At 44.7% G+C, this 10868-nt stretch overlaps 1 protein-coding gene across 5 annotated transcripts; it reads right to left on the bottom strand.

The window, feature by feature from the left end:
- Positions 1 to 244: 244 nt before the first annotated feature.
- LOC123136426 (uncharacterized) lies at positions 245 to 5945 on the bottom strand. 5 transcript variants are annotated; one of them, XR_006466922.1, is made up of 9 exons: positions 5641 to 5945; positions 4568 to 4693; positions 4110 to 4175; positions 3633 to 3854; positions 2874 to 3045; positions 2561 to 2774; positions 1659 to 1783; positions 849 to 1048; positions 245 to 727 (listed from the first exon to the last, which is right to left on the bottom strand). XR_006466922.1 is itself a non-coding variant. In XM_044555789.1 (8 exons), exons 1-8 carry the CDS (start codon positions 5928 to 5930, stop codon positions 944 to 946), a joined length of 1320 nt encoding a protein of 439 aa, XP_044411724.1. In that variant the 5' UTR covers positions 5931 to 5945; the 3' UTR covers positions 765 to 943. The 5 variants fall into 5 exon arrangements, 4 of the variants coding, with proteins under 4 accessions (XP_044411724.1, XP_044411731.1, XP_044411738.1 ...); XM_044555789.1 differs by lacking the exon at positions 245 to 727 and having other exon boundaries at positions 765 to 1048; XM_044555796.1 differs by lacking the exon at positions 245 to 727 and having other exon boundaries at positions 765 to 1048; positions 4625 to 4693.
- Between the last annotated feature and the right edge of the window lie 4923 nt (positions 5946 to 10868).

Genomic DNA, 10868 nt, shown 5'->3' with positions numbered 1-10868 from the left:
CCCGTTCGCTGGGCGCTGGGCGCTGTGCGAAATTTTTTAGTCTGTTTCCCCCAAGGAAGGCAGCCACAAACTTGTCCACATTGTCGAGCTTTGTCTCCTGTAAGCAGGCGAGCTGACACGAGGAGTCGAGGAGGCAGCGATTGTAGCACTAACTGTTGCCCTCCTTGCAGGGCAATTTGCCCGCGGACATTCTAGCTTAAAGTGTTGACGGGTTGTGACATCATGGAGAACTGAGACAAACACATTGAACGGCAAGGCATGGGTGAAACTGCCACATACAACCCAACCAACTAAGCAATCCGGTGCCTCTGATACAACTCACGCAAAGGAAAGCAAAAACTAAAGAAACCACACTGGGCCTAATGGAAAGTTGGTCTAACATAGCAACTAGGAACTCCCAACAACGTAGATGACAACTTAGGCTTCCGTCGGCTGCGAGCCCAGGGCCCCGTCCTGGTCGGCCCCAAGCTCCGTGGCACCCTCGCCACCATGGTCGATCAAGGCGTCCTCGACGCTTAGCTGGTCCTTGAACTTGCCTGTGAACTTGTCCAACGTGTCCACCGTGACATCTTTCCCGTCCCTGATGATCCCCAGACTGCGACACACGAGCTTTTCCGCCACCTTGGCCGCTGGAGCAGCAGCCTTCTTGTCGCCGTTGCAGCGAAAGGCCGCCTCTCGTGGAGATTTTAACGCCGGCAAGCGTCTTACGGCGAGCTGTGGGTGCCCTGGGTGCAGGATGTAATTTTTACGAATGGTAAATGATGGAGATTAATTAAATCCTTATAGATTCCAAGGTAACCAGAATAACAACACGCCACCAAGTAGTGTTCTGAAGATGGAAGCTAGCTATTCAGTAAAGTTTCATCTCGCTCATCTCCTTATCATCTACTCCCTCCGTTCGGAATTACTTGTCGTAGAAATGGTGCCCTACGTCGTCCGTCGTCTAGCCGGTATGAAACTTGCGCCTTTCCTCCTTCCCTTCCGTGATCATACGTCTCACCCTAGCCTCCTCTTCTTTCAGCCAAGCTTCATCACGCACGGCAAATAACTGCAAAATGGGGAGAGGCAATGAAACTTGAGTGCTTGCCGCAATCAAATGGACAAGCTATTTCATCAACAAATTCAACTGTATAGAATTGAAAATAAGATCATGCTTTCATTGTAGATTAATAGGTAAATCCCTCCGTTTTAGTTGGACTAAGATGTTTGAATGTTGTTATGAATGATCTTTCATATACCATAAGAACAAGATGGCAAATTTTTCTTCATACTAGGTATTTTGCTAGCTATACTTAAATTTGAGTTGCTCTGCCCTGATAGCATGCTGATGTGTTAGAAACAGAGTACCCCTAGCTGTGATATTCAACTCCCGGCTGGTATTCTTTCTCACCTACAGCAGGGTCGTTGAATGCTTTGATAAATTCTGAGGCAACCTAGGAAATTTTGAATCCTCACTAGAGGCAGTGATATTTACATTCTGATGTATGGTCATCTATACTAATTTGCAGCTAACTTACAAGTGAAAAATATAATGATTTAAGCTGCAGCCTGCAGTTGGCTGTTTCCTTGGCTAATTGATTTTCACTTTACTAGGAAGATATTGCACACAACAGTCAATCAAACATAAGTATGAAAGGGTCAGCTTGGGAGGAACACACCTTCTCAAATAAAGGAACTCCACGTGCACGACGTCTACCATGTCTATATGAAATAAAGGGGCGGCCACGGTTGTATCCATCATGAGCAGGGTGCTTCATGTCAGCTCCACACACGTGGCATTCACCTAAAAAAAAAGGGTGAAAATAGGTGAATAAATAGAGGTCAAGAAAACATCGCCATAGCTGGCTAGCATCAACGCTTAGGACAAAAACAACGCTCAGGACTTGGCGCTCGAAACTGAATGATATTTTGTTCCAGATCCTGTTTCATACACGCTTCAAGATCAAACAGTGATAGTGCATGCAGTTTCCAACATAGGAAAACCAGTGAACATGATATGGAAATTGCATGCACCATCACTGTTGCTAGATTATAAATTATGAGTGCAACCGTGGAGCTGGGCTAGACTCTAAATTCTATGGCTCTTCACCATCCAGGCTTTGCAGCAACCGAACCTTGACAATTGCAGTTATATATTGGAATTGGTGGTCCATATTGTGCTCTTAAAACATAACTGCTTGCCAGCCTCATGGGGTCGTATTTTCTTCTTAGTGCATATAGCCAGATAATAAAATTTGAACTGAAAGTCTGAAACTATGCTATTGCTAGATACGATATGTTTCCAACAACAATACCTTTTTTTTTATAGGTTCAACAAAATACACACATTGCCTTTGTTATAATCTTCACTAAACGTTGAAGGAGAGGATATTTTGGAGGATATTCGACTTAAGTGTAATTATGTTTACATGAACAACAGGAGCACAAGCATTCAACTATTTATAATTAGTTTGTTTCTTTATTAAAGAGTGCCCTACTGCATGCAAATGCTACAAACTGGACACAAATTCGAGAATTAAAATTCTAAATCTCAAAGCAGATAAAGTTAAGTATATAATACCATTGTCATCAGGTTTGACCATGCAGATACAGGTGAGCACATATGCTTCATAATCGCCGTCCATACATGTGACTTCAGCAAAGTACAGATCCTTGTTGGCAGCTCCTTTAGTCTTCATAGTGAGATTGAAATGATCGTAAGATCTATAAATGCAATCTTTCCCGTCAAAACATGATTTGTGGCTCACAATATTTTCTAGTTCATATGCAAGATCCTGAAGTATTCAGAATGGATAGTATCAACAAGTGAAACATGTATTTGATGACATTCGATGAATCATGGAACCAACAAAGGACAGAGTGAGAGAGCATACCCCTACAAGACCATTGTCCTCATTGTATTTGTCGAGTACAGCCTTAACCAATTCCTGGAGACCCGTCGTACAGTAATCAAAAGCTTCTTTGGAGTGCTTCCGTGTGCCATTATGATACCAGTAAAGAGCACATCGGATAGCCCTCTCCTCGTCGGTAAGTCCATCCATGCATCTATTTCAGATATAAGAGGATTGTAAAGTATTAGCGTATTCTATAGAATAACCAATGATAAAACGTTTGGGTTGATGAGTTTGCATGCAAGGTTTTTGTTCAAATAGGAACCAAACAGCCCCGAAGATTAACACAACTCATTGTTTAATAAACAAGAAAAAGGCAAAACAAACTGAACTGCTTACATGCTTATAAGACTAAGCGCTCATCACATTCTTTGTATGGAAGAGAATAAAAGTTATCACCATTTGTTTTTTGGATCTCCAAGTAAGTGTGTCTGACTACAAGCACTATTGGTTACAGAACAAAAACAACTGTTCTAGTTACCACCAGCTTTATCAGAAGAAATAGAGCTACATGAGTGTGGCAGGCTAAAAGCTATCCAACTGTACAGGTTACGAGTGAGCATAAAAAAATTTACCTATAGCATAGCATCTATATGTACCTTTTGAATTCAAGCTATGCTAACTATTTTAACAGTTCTAAAACAATTCATAAGATATTCCTTTAACTTCAGAAATACCCGGGAATTTCAAGGTGTGAACACACACAGATATGAGATGTCTAATAAAATTGAGAGACTTTACATGTTTTTTCGCTGAACAGCATGGTGGGAGTCAATGGCTTCCTGAACTTCCTTTATGCTCTCAAACGGTCCACCACGGTCAGGATACGTATGGAAAATTCCATCATTGTCAACTCTCACAAAATATTTTATCACAAGACCAGTGGGGAACAATGTCGAAATACATGAATCAGCCAAGAGATTTATGTCAAGCTTCAATGACAAGAGATCTGGCACCTTAAACCTGAAGTGGAACACAAAATGTTTGATTAATAGGAAATAAAGTATTACACAATCTAGTACTTCATGCATGCATTGCAAAATTGGTTTTAATGCCATAATTAGTAAATCTTCAGGAAAATGTGTCTAGTCAGTAACTAAAGCACCATTATACAAGACAGATAACCCATTCCAAACCATCTATCTTAGACCAAATTAGCTGCTGACTATAAACAAAAGACAGATCAGAGAGAGGAGAGCGCGCGCAGAAGTTGCATACCTTGTAGTTTGTGTAGAGGAAGAGGAAGTCTCCTCCAGTGTTGTCTCTCTTTCCCTCTCCTCATGCCTGAAGTAAAAATGGGGGCAAACAGTCATGTAGCAGCAAGCAGCACTGGCAGCGACTCATTGTTTAAAACAGTAGCGGGCACATTCTGCTTTGCAAGGAAATACCTACGCATTCAATAATAGGGAGCGCCGTATTCTCAGGGTATATAAAAAAAGGCCTATTTTCTGTTTTAATGAGAAGGTTTAACACATGTAAGATAAAAAGGCGCATACATTTGAGAAATCTACAGCTTGCGCTCAGCATGTGTTTAAAACCCAATTGTTCTGATGATCGAGTTGGATTGCTGTCGTCCTCAATGCACCGTTAAGTGAGTGAAAGGGAACGTAGTTCAATAAAAATGCTAATCTGATTGAGTTGAAAGGCTAGTAGAACGGTTGTCTCAAGTTACCTACCAGGTCGTAGACCCAGCTATTGAGCAATGGTTGAGAGGGCGCGCGATAGTTCCATACCTTGTAGCTTGTGGCATAGAGGAAGAGGAAGTCTCCAACAATGCTGTCTCTCTTTCCCTCTCCTCGCGCCTGAAGTAAAAAGGGGCAAAGCAGCGACTCGTTGTTTAAACAATGATTAATAAGGAAACACCACGATTCAACGATTAATAAGGAAACACCATGTGTGTTAAAGGACCAAAACAAAAAAACTTGAAGGGAATAATTCCGTAACAATGCAAGCAAACTATTGAGATGTAATGAAGACTAAAACCTTCCAATAATAAGGATGCAGAGAGAAACAATTTTAAGTTATTATCTTTCATGAAGTGCTAATAAAAGAAGTTGGGTACACTGGGAAAGAGGTAGGCACTCACTAACAGAGTGTCAGCGAGCCTCTGCTTCCCCGAACAGGTCGATCAAAGCGTTGAAGAACACGATGAATTTAATGGGATGCTCACTGATCAGCCGACTAGATCGGCAGCGGAGCGAGTCAACACACGCCGTCGAGTTGTGCCTCGACCTATCCATGCCACCGCAGCTCTACCATGTCCAACAATACTTCCTGCATCAGTTTTGTGCCTCACATCGCTTGCTGCACATGACAACAGCAACGCAGCTATAACCAACCTGATCGATTACGATATCTGCTTATTCCTGCTGGACTGCCGACAAAGGCATTCTTGCAGCTTTTAATGTGCTCTCGCTTCCCTAGGAGTTTATGTTGAGGCATCCGCTATACGTTTGACAAGTGACACAAATTGGACGTGGAAGAGAATTGCTGGAGGGGGCTCGATTTTTTAAGACAGCCTACTAGGGAGTACACAATTTTATCTGACTGAGGTTTAATATATGTCATACATGTTCGACGAATTGCCGCAGTACATTAGATCAGGTAGCTTAGGTTGATTCACTCACCCTGAAACTTTGTAGCATTCTATATTACTTGACCATGATAAAAAGTGCATACCATCTTGACATGTGCAGCCGTGGACGGAGAGCGTCGCCGGTGGAGGGGGAGGGGGAGGCGTGAGGCCTATCTTGGGAGGCAGGCATCAGGTCGCCCGCCGAGGCGGCGGCGGAAGTTGCTTGGAGATTTCCATAGGAGGAGGCAGGCATCAGGTCGCCCGTCGAGGCGGCGGCAGAAGTTGCTTGGGGATTTCCATAGGAGGAGGCAGGCATCAGGTCGCCCGTCGAGGCGGCGGCGGAAGTTGCTGGGAGATTTCCATAGGAGGAGGCAGGCATCAGGTCCCCCGTCGAGGCGGCGGCGGAAGTTGCTTGGAGATTTCCATAGGAGGAGGCAGGCATCAGGTCGCCCGACTCTTTTCATTGTTTTTGTGTTGTATAATAGGGATTCATCTCGAATCCAAATCGATACTATGTTTCCAGAGAAATAAAGGCACGACTCGGGAAGAGGAATAGGGGTCAATGTCGAATCGAAATCCATACTGTAGTGGAACAGTACTTGTGTTTATCGAAAGAAAAAAGTACGTCTCGGAAACAACGACGGTCATCCAAAACCAGAAACCCTAACAATTGCACCCACGCGCGTCGACCAAAAAAGGAGATCGATGGAGGAAGAGACTGCTTACATGATGATTTTTCTTCTCCCCGCCGACCAACGCGACCAACAGCCGATCGATCGAGTTTAGGCTGCCTGCAACGATCGATTGATCCAAACGATCCTGCGTGCGTCTCTTCTTTTATAAAGATAGAAGGTCGGCTCTTTTTTCTTTTGATCCAAACGATCCTGCCTGCGTCCCTTCTTATATAAAGATAGGAGGTCGACTTTTTTTTTCCGGGAAGATAGAAGATTGACTTGCCGCCAGCAGATTGCAATGAAATTGTATTCTGTTACTAGTTTTTCTAGAACCTCATATATAAGCACATACACTCATCTCTATAAATACATACACTCATTCATAACAATACACACGCGCCCCACCTGTAAGTGTGTGAGAGAAAGTTTTTTTTTATTTTTAGAGTGGGCCCCACCAGTAAGTGAGACATTGAGACAATGGCAAAAATGTCAAAGAAACGGCCAGAATGACAGTCAAACGGCTTTGACTGGACGGAAACGGCACGGAAGGGTATTTCTATAAGTTCAACTAATGGCGGAGGCGCAAATTTGAGCATGCTTCAAAATTAGGGGCAAATTTAAGCATGCTTTAAAATTAGGGGCAAATTTGAGTAGTGGGTTCGAGTTAAGGGCACAAATATAAATGTTCCTATTTACATTGTCGTGTGGTGTCTTGCGTTGTACAAATTTAACTATAGCATAATGCTGGCACAAACCCAAATTTATGGTCACTTGCCTAAACCATGACCTTTCACTCTACCCAGACCATGGCCACTAAACGTCAGTTCAGCTCTATTTGCGTCTGAGCACAAAACCCATGATGTCGCTCCCCCGCAAGTACCTCTCGGTGGCAAAGGTTTTCCATGTCTATAGACATGAGGGAGAAGCTGGGACGCACCTCTGTCGACACCTCTCCCCCCTTCCCAGCCAACGGCCTAGATCCGGCGATGGCGAGATGGTCCTCATTGCCCTTGTCCTCCTTACCAACCATGAGATTTCCTCTCTGCATTGCTTCCACACTGTTTGCTGCTGCAATCCCCTATCTTGAAAGACTGTTCTAGACTCCTTAACCCCCTGTTCATTTTCGATAGTGCTTGCTCGATTGCCCAAGGACTTGAATGAATGTCAATTATTGGTTTTCTTATTTCTTTAAATATTTAAATTTCAAACATAAATAGTTCTGATAAGTAGACTCATTTAGGTATAAGCTAATTTGATCACATGACACACAACGTAGGCCCATTTAGCATCTTCAGCGCGTTTGATTCCCAGGGCTTCTTGACTTTTTTGCTCCCCTAAAAGCAACCACCACGTGGTATCGCTCTGCTCAAGTGGCTAGTGATTCAACAAATTCCAAGCGCAAAAGGTCAGCTTTGCCCGATCGTGCGTGCTCGTGCACAGTGGCGACGAGCCAGAGCTGAAAGAGGGGCCCAATTATGTACTAAAGTTAAGAAACTTATTTTGAGACCAAAAGAGTATAAATGAATCACCAAGCAACATTAATGGCCTTTTCATATGACGTCAATGGCCTATATGGTAGATTATTGAAAGATCGAGGATGTCGCCTAGAGGGGGGGTGAATAGACGCTTTAAAATAATTACGGTTTAGGCTTGAACAAATGCGGAGTAAACCTAACGGTTAATTTGTCAAGCACAAAATCTAAAACAACTAGGCTCACCTATGTGCACCAACAACTTATGCTAAGCAAGATAAGCAACTATGTGATAGCAAGATATATGACAAAGAACACTATGGCTATCACAAAGTAAAGTGCATAAGTAAAGGGCTCGGGTAAGAGATAACCGAGGCACGCGGAGACGACGATGTATCCCGAAGTTCACACCCTTGTGGATGCTAATCTCCGTTTGGAGCGGTGTGGAGGCACAATGCTCCCCAAGAAGCCACTAGGGCCACCGTAACCTCCTCACGCCCTCGCACAATGCAAGATGCCGTGATTCCACTAAGGGACCCTTGAGGACGGTCACCGAACCCGTACAAATGGCAACCCTTGGGGGCGGTCACCAAACCCGTACACTTTGGCAACCCTTGGGGGCGGTCACCGGAACCCGTCAAAATGCTCGGGGCGATCTCCACAACCTAATTGGAGACCCCGACGCTTGCCCGGAGCTTTACACCACAATGATTGAGCTTCGAACACCACCAACCGTCTAGGGCGCCCAAGCACCCAAGAGGAACAAGCTCGAGGGCACCAAGCACCCAAGAGTAATAAGCTTCTCAAACTTCACTTCCACGTATCACCGTGGAGAACTCAAACCGATGCACCAAATGCAATGGCAAGGGTACACGGAGTAGCCAAGTCCTTCTCTCCCAAATCCCACCAAAGCAACTAATGCTAGGGAGGAAAATGAGAGGAAGAACGAAAGAAGAACACGAAGAACTCCAAGATCTAGATCCAAGGGGTTCCCCTCACTTAGAGGAGAAAGTGATTGGTGGAAATGTGGATCTAGATCTCCTCTCTCTTTTCCCTCAAAAACTAGCAAGAATCCATGGAGGGATTGAGAGCTAGCAAGCTCGAAGAAGGTCAACAATGGGAAAGAACACGAGCTCAGAGGATAAGTCTCAATGGGGAAGAAGACCCCCTTTTATAGGTGGGGAGAAAAACCAACCGTTATCCCCTCACTCAGCCCGCACGACACGGTACTACCGCAGGGAGCTGCGGTACTACCGCAGTTGGCTGCGGTACTACCGCAGTTGGCTGCGGTACTACCGCTGCAGGTTGCGGTACTACCGCATGTGCAGCTCTGGCCAGATGAAGGCCTGTTGCACAGGGCAACGAGCGGTAGAACCGCCGGAGCGGTACTACCGCGCGCCCCTACGGTACTACCGTAAGGCAGGCAACACTAGGCGCAGAGAAAGCACGGACGTAAAAAATTACTTCCGTACCTACTTCCGCTGAGGGAGGACCTGCGCAAAACTCCGGCACGGTACTACCGCACACGAAGAGCGGTACTACCGCGTAGGGCGCGGATGTAAAAAATTACATCCGCCCCTACTTCCGCTCATGCTGCTAAGCCTGGCCAGAGCCCATGGTACTACCGCGCTCGCGGCGCGGTACTACCGCGTAGGGCGCGGATGTAAAAAAGTACATCCGCCCCTACTACCGCTCGAGCAGCTGCGCCTGGCATGAGGCCACGGTACTACCGCTCCCACAAAGCGGTACTACCGCAGGGGCCTGCGGTACTACCGCTCCGGAGAGCAGTACTACCGCATGCCCCAGATCAGCAACACTAGGAGTCCTTCATTTTGCAAAGAAGACAACAGAGGGAAACAATAAAGCCAGAACTGCCATAACTTCTGTAAATGAGCTCCGAATTGAGCAAACTCAAGCTTGTTGGATACAAGACAACGAGTAGCATCAAAACAGAGATTGGTTATAGTAAGAAGAGGCAGGGGAGGTATGCCTAACAAGAGAGGAGAGGAACCTCCAACAGAGAAGAACCGGCAGAACCTCCAACATCGAAAACATCATAGAAGATGCATGCAAACTCCGTTTTCGATGAACTCGAGCTTGTCATAAAAATGACCATAAGCAACAAAACTCACAAAGAGAAGAACCAAACAAGAACCAATAAAGATGATGCAAGGATGCAATGGTTTGAGCTCTCTACGAACGATACGATCAAGCAACTCATCGAGAGCCCCCCTTGATAGTACGGCAATCGATCCTATAACCCGGTCTCCCACAACTACCATGAGACCGGTAAAACAGAAAACCTATCAAGGCAAACCTTTGCCTTTCACAAAGTCCACTTGAGCTAGTTGATGACGATCTACTCCTCCTCAAGATGGACCACCTTTCTTGATTGCGTTGGCTCGATGAAGACTAGTTGATTGCTCCCCCATACTCAACTATGGGTGAGCCCCTCTTCCGCTCATCTTCACAAGTCCATTGTCACCATAGTGGACGTCAAGCTTCAAGTACTTGATCTCTTCGTGATGCATCACTTAAACTTGCACACCGCAACCTAACCCCACAAAGAACTCTCACGAAGACCATGGGTTAGCACACAAAGCGTAATGGACAATGCTTACCATACCATGGGATCACTTGATCCCTCTCGGTACATCTTCTACGCTTTGTGAGTTGATCAACTTGATTCACTCTTGACTTAGTCTTGATCAACCTTGAATCTTTGCAACTCTCTTCATTTGGATGATGTCTTGATGGTAAACATGAATGATCACACAACCTTCTTTTTCAAGACATGCTTGCAATAAGCTCAACATTCACATGACCAATCTTTGGATAATTCCTTAATAGCACCTTGGTCAACTCATAAACTCCTTGAAACCAACACATGGACTTCAAGAAAAGCCTATGGACAAATCCTTCAAATATAACTCAAGACAACCATTAGTCCATAGAGATTGTCATCAATTACCAAAACCAAACATGGGGGCACCGCATGTTCTTTCAACTACATTCTGCCACGTGATGCAGTTTTGGCCAACTCCCCCCACCCCTCTTTCAATTCATGTAGAATGGGCTGACCCACCATTTAGGCACGAGAGGGAAGTTCCCAGTTTTTGGAAGGTCCAGGAAGCTTTCAGCCAATTTTCCTTTTTCTCTTTTTTGGACAGTTTTCATTTGGTTTTTTCTTTTACCTTTTCTTTTATGTTCCTTTTATTTTTTTATTTTTTTCCTAAAACATACGTAATTTTTTTGT

The sequence above is a fragment of the Triticum aestivum genome, chromosome 1B, assembly GCF_018294505.1.
Source record: "Triticum aestivum cultivar Chinese Spring chromosome 1B, IWGSC CS RefSeq v2.1, whole genome shotgun sequence".
Lineage (NCBI taxonomy): Eukaryota > Viridiplantae > Streptophyta > Magnoliopsida > Poales > Poaceae > Triticum > Triticum aestivum.
This window is presented reverse-complemented; position numbering and strand designations above follow the sequence as displayed.